General features: G+C 42.2%; 1 protein-coding gene across 2 annotated transcripts in view; it reads left to right on the top strand.

Moving 5' to 3' along the window:
* The window catches only part of HHAT (hedgehog acyltransferase), a 207438-nt gene that overhangs the window by 25955 nt on the left and 163521 nt on the right, over nt 1-17962 (top strand). The window contains exons 1-2 of one of the 2 annotated variants that reach the window (XM_027453000.3): nt 16281-16672; nt 17853-17920. In XM_027453000.3, coding sequence (XP_027308801.3) covers nt 16552-16672; nt 17853-17920 — 189 coding nt within the window. In that variant the 5' untranslated portion in view covers nt 16281-16551. Of the gene's footprint in view, nt 1-16280; nt 16673-17852; nt 17921-17962 lie in introns of those variants that run through there. The other variant, XM_027452998.3, reaches the window with a different exon arrangement.

Raw genomic sequence — 17962 nt, 5'->3', positions numbered from 1 at the left:
CTAATAGCAGAGCCCTGGATAAAAAAGTTTAAATACCAGACAAGCATAAAATCTTGCTTCTATCAGTGTACTCTTCCAATTTCTGGAAATCTGTAGCTAGGGGGTTCTTCAACCAGTGACTGTATCCACATTTCTATATATACAACAGATCCATATCGTGTATTTCCATACTGAATAGTTTTGATAGCCTTTTATGAATAGGCAAGGCCTGTACACACAGAAAAAAAACTTCAGATTTAGCATATGCTGTTTCTTCATCAGAAGCTATTAGACTTTGCCTGTTAATCCCTCTTCCCCTCTACCCCCCTTCTTTTTCCTCTGAAACTAAATTTAACTGAAAAAGCCCCTGAAGATTGCACAAGGAGCCTGTAATTGATGTGAAATGAGGATGAGGTACACTTTGCATCACGTCCTAAATGGCAGCTTCTGGTACTTCTCCTGACCAAGGACTCAATGGACACAAATCCACAGAGGAAACAACACGTTGTAGGACTGCCCAGCATACATCATCCATGCCTTCAAAACTTCTTATCAGAAGTATATCTGTTTAATCCCCTTACCCTTTCTAAGAGTATGGACTCTAACCAATTTTGGTGGAATAATCAATTAATTCCATCAAGCCAAATGTGAAGAGAAGCAACATTTTATATTCCTTAATTATGTGAACTTTCCATTTGGCCCCATGTTATACATCATTCTTCATGTGTCTAGAAAAAAATAAAAACAGCTAATCCTACATGCACCTAAAAGCAGGCAGCTCTTGGGAGACATTTTGTTCACTGTCTTTATCACAGTACAAGAATTCACTGTGCTTGTACACTTTGTACACTTGCCAAAGTCCCAGAGATTTCCTCTCAAATCAGATTGTGTGATCAAACTCCATTAAAAATCCTCAGCCTCTGCATTAGCATAAACAGTGTTCAGGTTGTCAATATAATTTGGTTCTTTACATAAGAGCAGACATTTCAGAAGAAATGTAATGTTATTGTAATGATCTAGACTCACTATTTTTGTAAACCATAAAAATTTGGCAGTGTCTTTTCATTGGTAATCCTTTCTTGGAAAAACTAAGCTTCTTAATAAATCTCAGTAGCCATGGATGGAAATCCACCAACTGCAACAGTATTTATTGACCTTTCCAAAGAGTCAGATTTAATTAGAGTTTCATTAGTACAACTGTACGTAAATTGGTCAAGTCAGCTCTTTTCGATGCTTGTGCTGATGAAGTTCTCATTTTCTTTCAGCCTTGACTGGTTCTTCACTTTAAAGTACGTGCTCACTCTTCAGAGTGTTGTGGAAATACCTGAGCTGGCTCAGATACAGGGATCAATTTAATTGCAGTGGCCTGGAGATGAGCAGAGGGCTTACCCCACTTCTTGGCAGGATAATCTGCAGTTTGACTGTGTCCAGCATTTGAGCAAGCTTATTTAATGCCAGCTTAGCTATCTCTGCAGTACGTTACAGCTATGGTGCAGACACGCCTCAGGGCTTTAGTGGTGCTTGATCTTTAGCTCATATGGTCATTCGGTAAGCCAACTGGGGGAGCTCCTTGCATCAGTGGAAATATTAGTGGGGTCATCATTATATATGCCTTTTCTTTCTTCTGTGCTTTCAGTGTCATATCAAAAGCAGTTGAAGTCAGGCCCATGAAGGTGTCTGTTTTTTTCACAACTGTATTATGACAACGATGAGAACGCTGTGATTGCAATGTTTAGGATATCTTTATCCAGTTTGAGTCTTATGTACATGTATCTTTCAACATAAGGATGAGCGTGGAGTGGGAATCAGTGAAAAGTATCTGGTGTCACACCAAGCACAGGTACTCAAACCTGTAGTTGCATCAGTATGTTTAATGTGAATGCTTACCTATCAAACTACCAAATTGCTTATGGTGCCTTTTCAGAACACCTTTTTCTCCCAGTAACACTGTCTGAAGTTCTGAGAATGCCACTCCGTACTTAAAAATTGCATTTAGCTATATGACCATGCACTCAACGACATACAAATCAGTATTTCCACTAAGGCTTGTTTAATTCAAGTTGCATGAACATGTAGTGTAATAAGGGATAGCAAAATTTCTAAAGTACTCAAAATATTTCTGTGAAATTATTTCTGTTGTCAACACAGAACTATGACCAGGGCTTTGACAGTTTCTTGCCACAGAAAATCTTCATGTGTGCATGGGGCCAATGCGTATGAATATATATATATATACAAAAAAAAACCATGAACGTTTGTAGTGCTCAGAATAGTAATGTAGAAATCCATTTGACATCTCTTTCCCCAGAAGACCATACTCTGAAACGTGCTGGGATGTAAGTTCAAAAATCCTCAGAAATTTCTCACCACAGCGTGTCATATGTCAACCATGTGAATGTGTACATACAGAGTAGAGCCCTGTGAGCTGTTCAGCCTCCCTAAATTCTCTTCACACCCTATGAAACACTCATTTAAGTTTTCCTAGCTTCTTTCTTGGAGGTTTTCACTAGTGAATTAATTAAATCTGTTGCTACTTGGAATGCAATGTTTCATGAGATATTATGGAAAAACTTCTTTGTCAGGAGGGTACTGTATCTCCAGAGCAGGTTACACAGAGAGATGATGGAATTTTCTTCCTGGAAACCTTTCAGGACTTGACTAGGTGAAGCCATGGCTCCCCTGAAACACGGCCCTGAGCAGGAGGTCAGACTAGCTCACCTCTGGAGGTCTCTTCCAACTTACATTTTAGTTTTAGCTTTCATGCGTTTTTTTCTCCACTATCTCATGTAATCTTCCTGTGCAATGTTTACAACTGAAGTTGAGATGTTCTTCAGTAGAATTAATTCTTTTACTTTTTTGTTATCAGAATAGTCTTTTTTTTTTTTTTTTTTTTTTTTTTCCCCACACCATATGATAAGGTAGTTATGGGATCCAGGGCTCTGCTGTAATCTGTATTGATGGAGGCCTGCAGAAGTACAGTTAAGGGAGATTGTTTCTGTCTACTGCTCTGGTGTGAAGCAGTGGAACAGAATTACTGAGAAAGCATAAATATATATGTATGTATGTATATTTGTGTGTGTTCTAAACAGCTGTGGCCTCAGAAGGGACTTCTGGGTACATTCTTCAGAACAAATTATCCATTTAGTTCATTTTCTACTACTCACAGTAAGTAAGGTTAAATTGTATTCATAAGCTACTTGACATTCCTTTCTAGTCTGAAAACTTCATAGCAGAGAGCATGACTCTTGTTTACTGATGAAACCACTTGCTGCAGTTTCAGGTGCTACACAATGTATTATAATAACCATGGTTTATAGAGGAAAACCTTCAGAACAATCCAGAAAATAATTACTGATTATTATAAATTGGTAAAAGTATGCAATAATGGTAAGGGTAAAAAAAAAAAAAAAAAAACCAACACACATTTTGGAATGATAAACTGAGTTTTTTATTCTCCATCTGCTCAACCAGTGCAAAAGGGAAATCTTTCTTGTGATTTTTCTTAATCTGACTGAAACTAAGTGTATGCAGATGTAGTTCCTGATGATATTCTGATGGTATAGCCAAATATTACTCTTGTGAGGACTACCATAGCCACATCTGAAAACTAGTCAGCTGCACAGTAGGTTCATCCCCAGATTTCCAAATCTGACCTTGAGTTTGTTGAAGGTATCATACATTTACTCACCCAACAACTAGGCTAAGGTGCAGGTCAAAACCAAGGCTACAATACGGGAACCTTTTAAGACTCCACGAACCACAACAAACACGCAGGCTGTCAGGAATTGGTCATACCGTGACAAACGATGTAATTCAGAAGGACTAATGGCAACTCCATACATGCATGTGATACCTAGGTGGGGGTGGATATTACACACTGGTTTTCAGAAGATCCCAGCATTGTGTCCCTGTACCGTGTTGAAATAATGCAGGCTTGCTGTAATGCTTCTGATTAGTTTTTTTCATTGGTTAAGTGTGCTGCCATTTGATACCCTGATGGAGAGATTTTTGGAGAGGAGGGCTGAGCCTTGTGAAACCTCAACGTTCTTTCTTTCCACTGTGGGCAGCCGAGTTAAGCTCTTATTAAACTCAGCTTTTTCTAATTTTGTAATTCACCTCCAGACATTTGCTTTTGCTCCAAACACAATATTAGCTGTAGATGTTTGTCTGTGTTTGTGTGTGGGTTGTTTCATTGCTTGTTGTCTGAGTTGTCCTTCTCTGTTGTCAGGTAGGAATTACATATCTGATCCTTTTTTGGCTATACAATAGCTTGCTAATCATCAGACTAATGCTCTTGAATGCAGGACTTCACTGAGGTTTACTGCTGGAAAACATATGTATTTAGGTACATTGAAGGTAACGTGTTCCTGTTATGACTTCTATTTACTTGCAGTGGTACATCAGCTAAATTTTCTTCGATGCCATGGAACTTACATAGCTTAAGTGAATTCACTCCAGTATTGTTTCTTAATCCAGCAGAACGTTCTTTCCTTTTCCTGGAAAAACCCTCTTCCAAGTCAGCTGCTTGAAAAGTACCAAGTGACAAAACGCAGATAGCAAGAGGAGTGTTTGTTTGAGTTCATGCCTATTGCAGCACTGTTCTGGAAAGTGTTTGTATGTAGGCCTTTAATAAACTCCCTGTAGAGATCAATTACCATGATTTGTCTCATTACTATGGATAAGAGGTTTTGGGGGGCCGTTGTTGAAATGTTTCTCCAACTGGAAGAGGCTTGAATGCTTTCATTCAGGCAGAATAAAAAGAGAACAGGCAGCAGAACACAGCATCTCTAAGGAGAAATAATGACTGAAATAGTCCTAGAAAAAGGACTCTTTGCAGCATTTCCAGATCTTGTAGGACAACTCCGTCTGTGTGTTTTAGGCTTGTTCACAGGTAGCTCAGAATGTAGGTCAACAGGAGATGTGTAGGAAGGAGGATAAGCACTGATAAGTTAATACTCTTGACAAAGTTCTCTCGCTATAAGGTTTCAGGATAATCAAAACCAGTTTAGCATTTGAGGAAAAGCACCATGAAATGGAGTAATGGAATTAGCTTTTATGTTTTTCCAGGAACCTAAACCACATTTCCTGTCACAACTGCATATTATTAATACAAGGCATCTGCTAAATCGGAGCTGCCCTAAAATGTGCACAAATACCACACGTCTGGTTTAAATCATTTATTTTTTGACTTTTGCGGTGAAAAGCTAAAGCAAGATGCTGCCTTAACCCATCATAAAAAAGAGTATGATTTGGAATACAGCGGGTTTTCAGCATGGCCTCTCAGACAGATAGTATAATTCTGTTCATATAGCAGCCAGGACTGTTACTGCCTGCATTTTTATGTCTTGCTTCCCTTTCATTTTGTATTCCGTGGTTGCAGCAATTAGTTTCCAGGCTCAGAGGGAAACGAGCAGCACACTTTCCCAGCTCTGTCCTTTAGAGCTGGGAGTAGAAAGTTGTTTGTTTTCTGGGTTTCAAGAGGGGAGGGCATGAAACAAAAGTCATCCTTTCTCACATTGTGACCAGCCTTGACTCAAGGCAAAGGGCCCAAAGCCTGATAACAAAGTGGGATCGTCTCGGGAATATAATGTCTGGAATATAATTTCCCAGGGGACTAACGCCCTACCCAGACATCTTTCCACATTAATACCCACTCCAAAAAAGAAAGACTATTACCACATTTCATTACGGATTACTTCAACATATAACAAAGATGACAGAGGCTTCTTTGGGAGCCAGACAAGCCTGGAAGTCTGGCACAGAGTCCTGGACCATGAATTGGGACAAGGCTCAGAAATTCCTGTGCAGTTTCCCCAGCTGCTTCCAAAAGGCCTGTGTGGAAGGGCTCTGGATAGTGTAACAGGTATCTGTGTCTGTGTGCTGCCTGTGTCGTAGCCCCACCAGCATGATGAACAGTGTGAGAGCGTATCTAAAATCCCATTTGCTTCCACTTGATGAATTACCAGAGGCCTCCACAACTGGCATAAAATTTGGCCAAATGTAGCTGTAAACTGAGAATAACGTGAGGACCCTGACATGGAGATCAGTTTCCCTGCAGAGCTGACCAGCTGGTTTTCAAGCCTTGAACAATTCCTTTTTATGCTAACAACTGACAGCATCTTATTCCCCTCAAGCTAGTGGTGCCAGTGATGCCCAACTGCCTCAACCTCAGTCCTAGTGCTGTCTCTGCTTCTGAAAGGCTCCATCTGTTCACAGGGATTGTGCCCTGAGAAAATCCCTCAGCACTTTAAAGGACTCACTCTTAATGAAAAATTAAAACATACTGAAATGAACAGAGTGAGGAGCCTGTCTTCTGCTTTTTTCATTGTTGTAACTACATCTTTTTTTCCCCTATCCTCGGTCTGTGGTGATCCATTGGCCGTGCTATGTCTAACTTAGGGATTCTGAGATTAAAGGACAAAATGCTTTGCTAGTTCATGTCTTTAGTGCTGTGCAGGTTTATACCAGCTGTGGATCTAAATTGGGTATGCTAAAAACCCTTCTGCAGACTAGTCAATTGGCATTTCATGTATGGAGGAGTAACCTGCCTATCCAGCCATATACCTGGCTTCAGCTCTGAGTGTTGTAGCTGTAAAATAACAATGATAACCAGAATGCAAAAGTGAAAGGAGGATTTTTCTAACCTATTTCTTGGAAACAGATTTGGGGATCTGAAAGTCAGGCTGGGTGTTTTAATATTTGTACATCAACCAGTATAAAGATTTTGCAATTAGAGATCATTAATAATTTCCTTGGTTGGTGACCAAAGCCAAATCCTGTTTATCCATTTTGGATTGTGAAAAGCGAAAATATTACTTGGAGTTTATTTTCCAATGGGATAGTTATCTCTGTATTTCATCCATCACATTGTAATCATCTTCAGAGAAAAGAAAGAATAAATGTTCTCATTAAATTCAGAGACAGGCTTTTTTTAATATTTTTTATTTTTTTGACAAGTTGCTTGTTCTTTGAAGAGGCTAATATCTGATGATGGAAATTGTAAAGAATAAATAAAAAAGCTTTGTGGAGAATGATTTACTTAAAATGACACTGTCAAAGAGCTTTTCATAAAAATTAAAAAAACAAATCACAGTGTTTGTGATGAAAACACTATTGAAACTGCAATCTGCTTACTCACCTGGTGGTATTTTCATGTTCTTATTTAACGAACACATTCTGTGTTTTGTTATTGTAAGGCTGCCTATGGGAGCTGGGCTGGTAGCACGACTCTCTCCTCAAAGACAGAAGTCTCATTTAAGCAAATCAGTCCTATTCAGCAAACCACTTCAGCATGCACTTCAGTTCCATTAATGTGAACCCTTTTCTTACCTGGAGCCTGAAGGGTCCCCGGTAGCCACACAAGGTTTTGTGCTTGTTCTTTGCATTAGGGACAGATGCTTTGGGTATGGTTTGTGTATTGGGATGGGAATGCTCTCTTTGGTGGTTATGTGCACGCAGCTCCCATTTCCCTGCGAGGGCAGTGCACATTGATAGCCGAGGGAGAATGGGTTGCTTGGTGAATGGGAATCACCTCTTGAGGAGGACAGAGAGTGATTTAACACCTTCAAAATGAAGTTGTTCTGGTACTATGCCAGCTCCAAAGTGAACGCCTTTAAGAAAGCAGACATGACCAAATGAAGTTCATGTGGACTGTTAAGCACCTGGACTTTTTCTTTCAAAGAATAATTTCCTCATTCATGGAAGCCCATCACATAAGTGTGCCCGATGAAACACAACTCTTTGCTGCCAGGTGGAGGTAACTTTTCCTTAGTTAAGGCAGTGTCTGTCCACATGAAGAAAAGCAGATCCACACTTAGCAGATATATTTGTATATATGAGATTGTAATTTGGACCTGTATGATGTTTCTACTTGAACACGTGATGAAAAGCTTCCCTCTCGTACCTACAAAACACTTGGCTTAGCTGGGAAGTAATTCTTTTGGAGAAGTGCGGTCAGAAGTCAGGAATGGCTATGTACTTCCGTAGGCCTCCTCACCTGCCAAAGCATTACTGAAGGGCAGAAAACATCCCGGAGAAGATCACATCAGTGGTACTGGGCTTGGAGGCTTATACGAACTCCGTGGGAGCAGCTGTGAGCATGACTGAGTGGTGCTTGTACCCAGTTTGACTGCAGCCCCCTGCACAACATGTCAGTGTTTTAAACATGCTTCCTTGCCCTGCTGCTGCTGGCTCCTGCTACTGTCCCCTAGCTCCAGGGCTTCCCAGGAGTGCCTTCTACTCCTGGACTCAGTTTTAACCTGTGGGTACTGAATTGGGATCCATGGACTGTTGGCTTGTCCTCTCTGTTTGTAGGCTCTTCTTTGTACAGATAGTGTTTTCTTGTCCATCAGAACTGGAATCTGCTGTTCCTTTTGACCAACATCCATTTTCAGGATGTCTTACTCTCAAACTAATTTTCTGATCCAGCTATGATCTCATGTAAGGAAGGTGTTAGAGTCTCTGACGCTTCAACTTTCTCCGATTCAGATACTTGAACAGCTACACTGCCAATACATGCTGCCAGCCGGCTCCTGAAACAAAGTTAAAAACCAGATGCATTGCCCTGGTAAAGTGGCATTATCCAGTCCTAATTTTTCAAACTGTACTGCACCTATTTTGTGTGCTCTTAACAAAAGGAAAAAAAAAAAAAAAAAAAAAAAAAAAAGCTGTTGGCCATACTAGTGGAATATCTACCCCACAGCTAAGTCCACATGATTTTATTTTTTTTTGTTAATCGCACAAGTTCAGACATGGTTTTCAAGCATGATGAATAGAGAACAATGTCCTGTTTGTGTGGGTGTGTGTGCTGTCAAGCAGGCGAGGTTTAAGTGACTGCAGATTTTTGAATGGGAATCAGAAAAGGTTATTTGGAAATGGACAACTTTTGCTCCTGCACAGTTTGTGTCTGAACATCTGGCATTCACAGATGACACTGGATGAAAGTATTAGTAGTAAATAAGATTTGCTGTTTTCTTCCCCAGAAAGAGCAATACTAAGAATAGAAGTGGTAACAGAGCAGAAAATTATCAAAATTTGTAGTGTGCACTTAAGCTGCTTTTAACAATTATTTTCTTCTGTCTTTTTTTTTCCCCACTCAGCCTCAAGAAATGACTAGTTTTAATGAAAAAGAAAAGATGCTGATGTTATACAGTAGTGCAAAACAAACCAATTTGTTGAAAATTACTGTTGAAAAGTATTCTTTGCTAATAGGTCACATTTATTCTCTTGAAACATTGTACAAATTTTTAAATCCTTCTGAGGCTGTACTGAATGTTTTTCATCTTAACAATAATGTTTTGAGGAATCACAGATAGCAGGCAGCTCAGGAAGGGAACATAAGTGCCCTCCCGAAGCACTCTTTACCATAATATCATACTTCTCTGCCTATTTTCTCCCCTCTTCAGAAAATACCCCCCGAAATTACTTGCTTTCAAGCTATAATAACTTAGCAATTTCTTCATTTATGCCCTTCAAGAAGGTATATATCTAACTTACAGTTGTTTCATCTGCCTCTTCTGTTGATTCCCCCCGTTTCAGAAAATGGCCATAAATGAGAGTAGCTATTGACGCGAAGAATACTGACGTGTTATTTTAACATATTTATTCCCTGTAAACATTCATTAGTTAAAAAGGAACGCTTTTCTCAAAGCACTCATTGGCACATTTTTAAAACACAATTATCCAAATAGACTACTCCAAGAGCAGATATGGCCCGGGCATTAATAATCCAGTAGCTGAAGGCTCGTTGGCTCTGGTGAGAAAGCCAGAACTCCTTTCAGTTCGGGAAAGCAAATGTGCCTTCCCGCATGCCCTGAAGGATGATAAAGCTGGACTGTTACTGGCAAGAGTTTGTCTTCAGAAGGGAAGGATGAAGAATTGTTCTGAGCAAGACAAAACCTGAAGCTCCCGGTCCCAGCTCTGATTCTCTCCAGAGCTTTGGGTCAGTCACTTGATCGCTTCACCTCCATCTCTTTATCTGTAAGATGGTGATAAGGCTGCTTTGTTTTGCCATATAATTTGACAGGATGTTGGGAAATTAATGCTTGGAAAACACTTCAATGATAAAAAGTGCATTTCAAGTGTGAGCTTTAATGCAAACAGCTCATAAGAATGGTGTTCTGCATTCTGTTATAAAGCAATCAGGACAGATTAAGTGCTTAAGTCATACCGCAGGACCTACAGCTGTGTTTTTAGAGCAATCCACGCTAGCGTTCCCTTCGAAAATGCTACAGAAAGTGAAAACCAAAAATGCTCCCCACTGTTGCCTTGCGGTAAGAATGTTGCAACTGAAATGGCAAAGAGAGAGATGTTCAGAGTATTTCACTCAAAATGGCCACAGAGCCTTCAGCCAAAAGCAAGCTGACAACTCGGTGGGGCGTGGTACGGGGCAGCCGAGGCCTCTGAGTACAGGTCAGGGGCAGTCGTGCAGCTCAAGTGTCCTTTGTGCAGCCGCAGATCAAGTAGCAGCAAGTCTGGAGCTGAACAAAGCAGGCCATCTGAGAGGGCTGTGTCCCAGACAGTGCTGAGAAAGCTTGTAGGGAGACTCTGAGCTTGGTGAAAGTCGCACCGCTCTCCCTAAGGGCTGTGCTGAGCACACTTGCCCCACAGCCAGAGCGGGTCCCACCCTCCCCACCCCTAATGCAGCCATCACCACTTTCTATTTAAAATATTAATGGTTATGTCCCTTTGGCACAACCTAGAGCTCACAGCAAACCTCAGGATGCAGGAGTGGTGACAGATCCTTTATTCTCTTCAGCCTCAGAGTTTCCAACCATCTCCATCACAGAAGCAAGCAGACAAGGACCAATGTGGTGGGAGAGGAGGCGAATCCCCTTCTTGTTTGCCACCGAGAAGTTCTCAGACTAAAGAAGGTAGGAAGCTTACGGCAGTCCGTGGTAGATGTGAAGCTTCAGACCTATTTCAAACCTACAGCAGTCAATGAAGACATTGTGTACTGAAAGCAGTACCTGGTCCTCAGGCAGCAATTCGACGTATTTGCAAATCACGTTGCAGTTAAAAGCCACAGTTGGCAGTGACCCACTTTTTTATTGTACACAATGTTACTCAGTTGATTTGTGCTAGTCACAGAGCAAAATTTTGGCATTTCAAATAGCTGTAAATATTTATGAGTTCAGTTCAATTTTTGTTAATATTTTAGCACCATTATATGGAGAGATTATCTGCAAAGGGTGAGATGTTGCTGGCATTTTGCACAAGCACCAAGAGGGCTTTTGACTTTTTTTCTTATTGAAAGGTATAATCTTCAGAACAATCTAAAAAAAATGCTTCAAGTATGACAGAGCACTTCTTATTGTTTATATACATTTATGGTCTGCTGCATAAACACATAAACAGAATAGAAGATGTCTATCTGCTTCCTAAAGTCAATTTTTTATGAGTTGGAAGCTCTTTCTGGAGTACTACCCTCTCTTTGAGGAAAGGTAAAAGATAAAGTGGAGATAAATTAGCAGGCAATCAGTGCACAAAGCAAGAAAGCTGCTCAGATAAAACATACAAAAACATTTATTTTCTGAAATATCCTTAGAGGAAGGCTCCTCCCGTCCAGTAATATAGTGTTCATGTAGTTCTTAAGATGTCATCCATATATTCAGATAGGAAAGCAACTATAAGCATTATTTATTTATTTATTTTACAATTTGGAGGCAGATGCAGACAGTATGTGTGTGTAGAGGAAATGGGACCCCACAGCCATAAGGTCACAACTGCACCAGGTAGCCAAGGAGCATGCGCCAAGTTTCCGAGCCCACTGAATGGCTGGGTACTGCACAGGGCTGCGCTGGCTCCGTTTGTGGTGCTGGGAACAGTCAGCTCCACTGAGCCTTCTTAGTTCCATGGACCTTAAAAAGACAAAAGAAAAATACTCTGCCAAATAGAAATAAACATAACCGACCTGGAATGATACTTATGCTTCCTTGTTCACAAGGCTAGGGCAAACAATAGGAAGTAAGGGATAAATCAGTAAATTGCAGCTTGTTGTGGCAGCTGAAACAATCCTTTACTGGCTGTTTATATAAAGTAGAGATGTCAAGAGATGGAGACTTTAGACAACTTGCTCAGTAGGCAGGGAGGGAGAGCTTTCTGTCTGGATATTTTTGGTCAATTGTATAATAATCTGAGATGTTGGGGATTTTTTGCTACATTTATTCCAGTCACTGAAATGGTTAAAAAGGCATTGTTTTCAGCAATATGACTATGGATTAAATATAGATGCACACAGATAGGAGTAACTTCCTATGCCTCTGAAAAAGATGTGTATAATGAGGTATAACAGAAACAGATTTGCATCTGATTTGCAGCCTCAATATATCTAGATTTTAAACACCTTAAGGATAGCTTCACATTTTGTCACCTACTTGCCCTGTCTCAGGTCAGGTGGGAATCTTGCCCTCATTTGTATAAATTTAAATTATAATTGAGTCAGCTTGCTGTGATGTGGCCTTTTTTTTTTTTTTTTTTTTCCTGAATTTCATTCCACTGTTTTTTAAAAACAGTAAGAAAAGTATCTGAAGAAGGGATTTTTGAAGGGTCTCTTCCAGTAGTGGGTTATTCACCTCCTTACTAGGAATCGTGAGAAGTTTCAATATGATGGCTAGGGTAGATAGGAGTTGACTCACTTTCCACATAAATCCCATAATGTGGCACTTAGAATTTGGACAGTATTTAAAGAATATTATGCTGAAAACCAAAGCAAAGCAAAACACAGCTTTGTGTTTAATAGCTGACTATAAAAGGGGGCAAGCTGTGCAGGGACTGCTAAGACTCAAGCATGATCAAAGTAGCACAGCTGAACTTCATCCCAGCTACAGTAACTGTACCTGAGTAAACCCTATGTCCAGGTGGGGACAAGGACTCAGCTTACAGTTCTGCTTTCACTGGAAGGAATGAGGAATTCATTCAAGTAATGAGGAATGAAATCCCTTGAAGGCTCTGACCAGGAGCTACGGTTTTCAGGGCTTAGGTTTATCAAGGCATGTGGTGTGTTTATGAGGAAACCTCTGAGATGTTCAGCATGAATCCAGTGGTAAACTGCTTAGTTACAATACTGTATTAATTTGCTGTATTTTTCCATAAGTAATCTTATGAATCCCCAGTCAGAAGCATGATGGTAATTTTCCAGCCATAAAGCATGAAACAAGTTCTTGAAGATGCAAGGGATTCATTAAAAAGAAACCAGCAAAATGATTTTATCTGTGTGCACAGAAACACTGACTTTATGATTGCAAGTATCTCTTTATAAATAATGTCTGCATATACATGTATGTTGCTAAAAGTGATGGAAAAAAAAAAAAAAAAATGTTCTTTGCATTTCCCAGTTCGGAGGCTGGGAGTCAGAGGAGAGAGAAACCTGTAAAGAGGGGAGTATCTGCAAGACTATAGTGTAATGTTTCCTTTTCACAAAGCCAAGCAAAACAAGACAAAAAAGGGCAAACTTACGTGTTTTCTCCCTAGAATTCGTAACTTTGTGCCTGAGATCTCTTGAGGGAGGGTTCGCATTAACCCCACTTATGTTGTATTTAACTTGGCTATTGAAGACTCAGTTGGCTCTTTTTGTAAATACCACACCTTTTATATTTCTGACTTTCCCCATTTTTAATACTGCTGTTTTGCTACATGGAGATTTCTTGTCACACTTGTTATTTCTTTAAAATGTATGTAGCTAATCCTCCTGTATGCTGCTGAGCTTCTAATATGCAGACTCTCAGTAGATGCTGGTTGTGTCCCATCATTAAGATGTTGGGTGCATGGGGTATTACCATATGATTTACAGAGGATGAATGAAAACAAGAGGCTCAGCTCAACGCTGTGATATATAAACCCACAAAGGTAAGTTCTAGGGCACAGCTTGTAGTTCTCGGGTGGAATTTGTATTCAGAAAAACAAGAACCCCAGTGATTTAGCCTGCATGAGGACTCTACTGCTGAATTCATAAACACTCACTCTGACTTCTTAATTTAATTTTAGAAATTACAAGTTGAAAAAAAAAAAAAAAAAAAAGGTTTTCCCCAACACAGGAGCTTTGGTTTATTTTTATTTTTTATTTTTTTTTCCCAGGGGCAGAATGCCTTTTTTCCCACCTCATTGTCTTTTACTCCCCCACCCTGTCCCTTCACCATGGTCATGAAGAGGCCCTAGTAACTGCTCTACAAGGAGCTCACCTCTGGAAAACCTGCACAGAAATTCAATAGTAAGGGCCCTGTTAAAAGATCTGCTCTCTCTCTTCTTCTTAATTCTGGATTATTTTGTTATTTTATTTATTTATTTATTTTAGCTTCTGATGATCACATCTACAGTGGCATCACATAAGAAAGGGAGACTCAAAGAGCATTTGAACTTCACAGTTAAAAATCAACACTTCAAACTCAAGTGCATATATCAGCTTCAGAAGAAACGGAAATAAAAAAGGTGACAAGGACGTGTACTAAAGATGGGCTCTCTCTTATAGTGAGGCCTTGACAGATCTGCAGGAGGGTTGGCACTACACCTCTCATCAAGGTGACAGCAGTCAGCCTTCTTGCTGACTCCCAATCATGAAGAGGGACGTGGATCTCTGGCAGGTTGTTACCTCTGCACCCTGTAGCCCTTCTGGCAATGAGTAGGAGTGGTAAAACACCTCAAGCAGAAAAGATAACCGCATTTGTCTTCCTCAAGTCCCAGGGAAGCACTTCCAGCATTGTTCTGTTTAAAAAAAAAAAAAATAATCACATTCTTGTTGATCAAATTGTAAGTGGGGCTTTCTGGTATCACTTTTTAAGGTTTTGGCTTTCTAGTTCATCAACTGCCTGTCACTGACTATCGCAACAGCAGGATTCTCTTCTTATTCGTGCCATCCAAAACTGCAAGGGCTGTGTCGGTATGTAGCTCATGCCAGCTATGTTCAACAGCTTAGTTTACAGCTAGTCTTGCAAAGTCATTCATTGAGATTCTTCTCACATTTTACTATATAAAATCGCTTGAATAAATGTGGAAAGAAAAAAAAATCTCATCTAATTTAGAAGTCCAGACAGGAAAATCTTCCAGATGGGACCATTGTCAGAGTTTGTTGGTGTTCTTGGTCAATTAGCTTGGCAGTGAACTTTATGAAAGCAGAGCAGCTTACACGGTCACAGAATATGCATGGCCCCCTGGATGTCACCATATTACTAATTAAAAAGATGTCATTTTCAATGTAACCTGATGTACAAGATGTAACCTCTTCCCATTTTAAAGTGGCAAAACCGCTTCTACACACATACAGTTTGTATTATGCAGCCATCTAGAGGGCCTTCTCTCTGCACTGACTTCATGCTGTCAAAGAGAAACCACAAAACTGTAGGAAAATATAAGCTTTACTGACCCTTAGTGGCCAGAACTGCTAAGGTACTGTAGGAATTCTGAATAAATTTAACAGTGGTGGTATTCTGGTGCTGTTATGCAAACGTTGTTATATTTTGGGGGGAGTTGGGGTTGCTTAGTCTGAAGAAGAGGAGGCTCAGGGGAGACCTCGTTGCTCTCTACAGCTACCAGAAAGGAAGCTGTGGGGAGCTGGGGATCGGCCTCTTCTCAAAGATAACTAGTGATAGGACTACAGGGAATGGCCTAAAGTTGTGCCAGGGGAGGTTCAGGTTGGAAATGAAGAGACATTTCTCCTCAGAAAGAGCAGTCAGGTATTGGGATGGGCTGCCCAGGGAGGTCGTGGAGTCACCGTCCCTGGGGGTGTTTAAGGAAAGGTGGGACACGGTTTAGTGGGTGACACTGGTGGTAAGGGGATGGTTGGACCAGATGATCCTGGAGGTCTCTTCGGACCTTAATGATTCTGTGATTGTAAGTGAGCAACACAAACGATTCCCCAGGAACAGCAGAGTCCCTGACACCTGCTGAGAGGTGCAGGTAGGACAGGGACATAAAATGCCACCTGAAACTGGAGACGGGTGCTTTGCATCCCTACAGGCATCTTCAGCCAGAAAGGGGAGCAAAAGTAGGTGAGAGCCATGGGACAGGAGACCAGCCTTGTGGCAGCGACTGAGGCAATGTCCACCACACATCTACTGCATATTTCACGCCGGAAGGCAGCGACGTTTCCGTGACTGAGTTACGTGATGGCGAGACACGAGCAGCATCCTCCCAAGCACCACCTCAGCCCGCCTCATCTCACCGACAGCCCCCCTTCTCCCCGACACCCCCCGTCCTCCCCAGCCCCTCTGGGGGCTCCCTGGGCTCCCGCAACCCGCTGCGGGGAGCCCTGGCCCCGCTGCGGGAGCCTCCAGCGGCCGGTCCCGGGGCGGAGCTGCAGCCCCGGAGCCGGAAGCGTGGCGGGGCCGGGCCAGGCCGCGGTGTCCGCTCCGCAGCCCGGCAGCGGGGGCACCGGGACGGGGAGGGGGGCAGGGGCGATGCGAGATGGCCGCGGGCACGCGTGGGGAGCCGTGAGGCAAGCCCCGAGCCTCGCGGGGAGGGGCCGCCGGGCTCCACCGAGGGCTGTGTCCGCCCGCAGCTCCGCGGAAGTCTCGGTGCCGGGCTGCCTCGGTGTTTGCCCGGCTGATTTTAAGGGCTCGCCGCGGAGCTGCCGCCGGGGCGATGGACGGCAGCGCGGCTGCGGGGCTGGGGGTGCTGCCGGGCTGGGAGATGGCCGCCTACCTGTGCCTGACGGTCGGCTCCCACTTGTATTCTTTCTATGAGGTGCACCGAGTTTCGCACAGTAAGTCTCCCCTGCTTCTTCCCCCGCGCCCCAAAGCATCGGTGCTTTGGCTGGCAGCCTGAAAGCAACCGCTGGCGAGCTGCCCGTGCTGCCGGGGCTGCGGCTCTAAGCGTGTTAAAAGTTTGTGCCCAAAGCGCTGGGAGTGCCCTCGGTGATGGTACCTCGGCACTCAGGACAGAAGTGATGGACACCTTTGAAGCTCAGGCTTTCCTAGGAAAAGACCTGGCACCTGTGGGCTGTGCGCCTCCCAGTGCATCACATTCATACAGTAATGGTAACGAAGTGGCTGTTACTTAATGCAGAATAACCCCTAGTTAGCAAACTGTGTGCTGCGTCGTGCTAGGCTTTAATGAGCAAGGTGTGCTGTGCTAACTAACCTTGCTGCCTTCCAAATGTGCAAGTTAGTGGCAGTAAAGCCAGAAATGCACTCCCACCGGAGTGGGCGAGTACTTGATAAATGCACACCGGGGTATGCGTGCGTTTTTGCACCCGTGAAGAAGTCAAAATGCTTCATTGAAACTGATGGTTGAGGCTTGTTCACTGAAAAGCTTTACTGCACACTTTTTATAAGTTGCCTTCACGTCCCACGTCTTCCTTTTCCACTAGAGGGAGATATCAAACAGTCCTAAAAGATAAGGAATTATGATTATTATAGGTCTTGTGTGTTAAATGACTCAAGCTCAGCTTTCTGTTGTGTCTATTCTGCTTATTATTTTAGACTAATTATCGTTTTAAATTAATATTGTTTTTTATGCGAGATGGTAAATGTTCAGCTTAGAGGTGAGGAGGCGCTGGGGGAAACTTAGGCAAATGTGTAAATGCCTGATGGGTGGGGATGAGGAAGGGGGAACCAGAAAACGATTCTTTAGGTGCATATTGGGGTTAATTCCCCCTGTTGTGGTAGCATTCCTTATCCAAAGGCTCAGGACGAGCAGAGGTCAAAGTCCAGGATCTGGCTATAGAGGGGCCTCTTCTTTGTGCCTAGTGGGAAGGAGGAAACGGTGCTGGCTTCACGTCAGAGTTCCTTCCTTGCAGACATCTTCCTTTCCCCAGCTCTAAGCATCCACAGCTGTGAAGATGAGGGGAATTTGTTGCTATTTAGAAGCAGAGTGCCCTGTTGCTGACCCTTGCTTCTTTTTTTAGGATTATGTCATTAATGAAGATTTATTATTCTTTGTAGAATATGAAGGTGACATTGACAGAAACTTCGGACTGGAACAGGGGACTCTGTTTTGGGGCCTTAAAAAGGTAGGAATAATAAAGGTAGGAATAATGAACATTACCAGCACT

Source organism: Anas platyrhynchos, chromosome 3 (assembly GCF_047663525.1).
Source record: "Anas platyrhynchos isolate ZD024472 breed Pekin duck chromosome 3, IASCAAS_PekinDuck_T2T, whole genome shotgun sequence".
NCBI lineage: Eukaryota > Metazoa > Chordata > Aves > Anseriformes > Anatidae > Anas > Anas platyrhynchos.
This window is presented reverse-complemented; position numbering and strand designations above follow the sequence as displayed.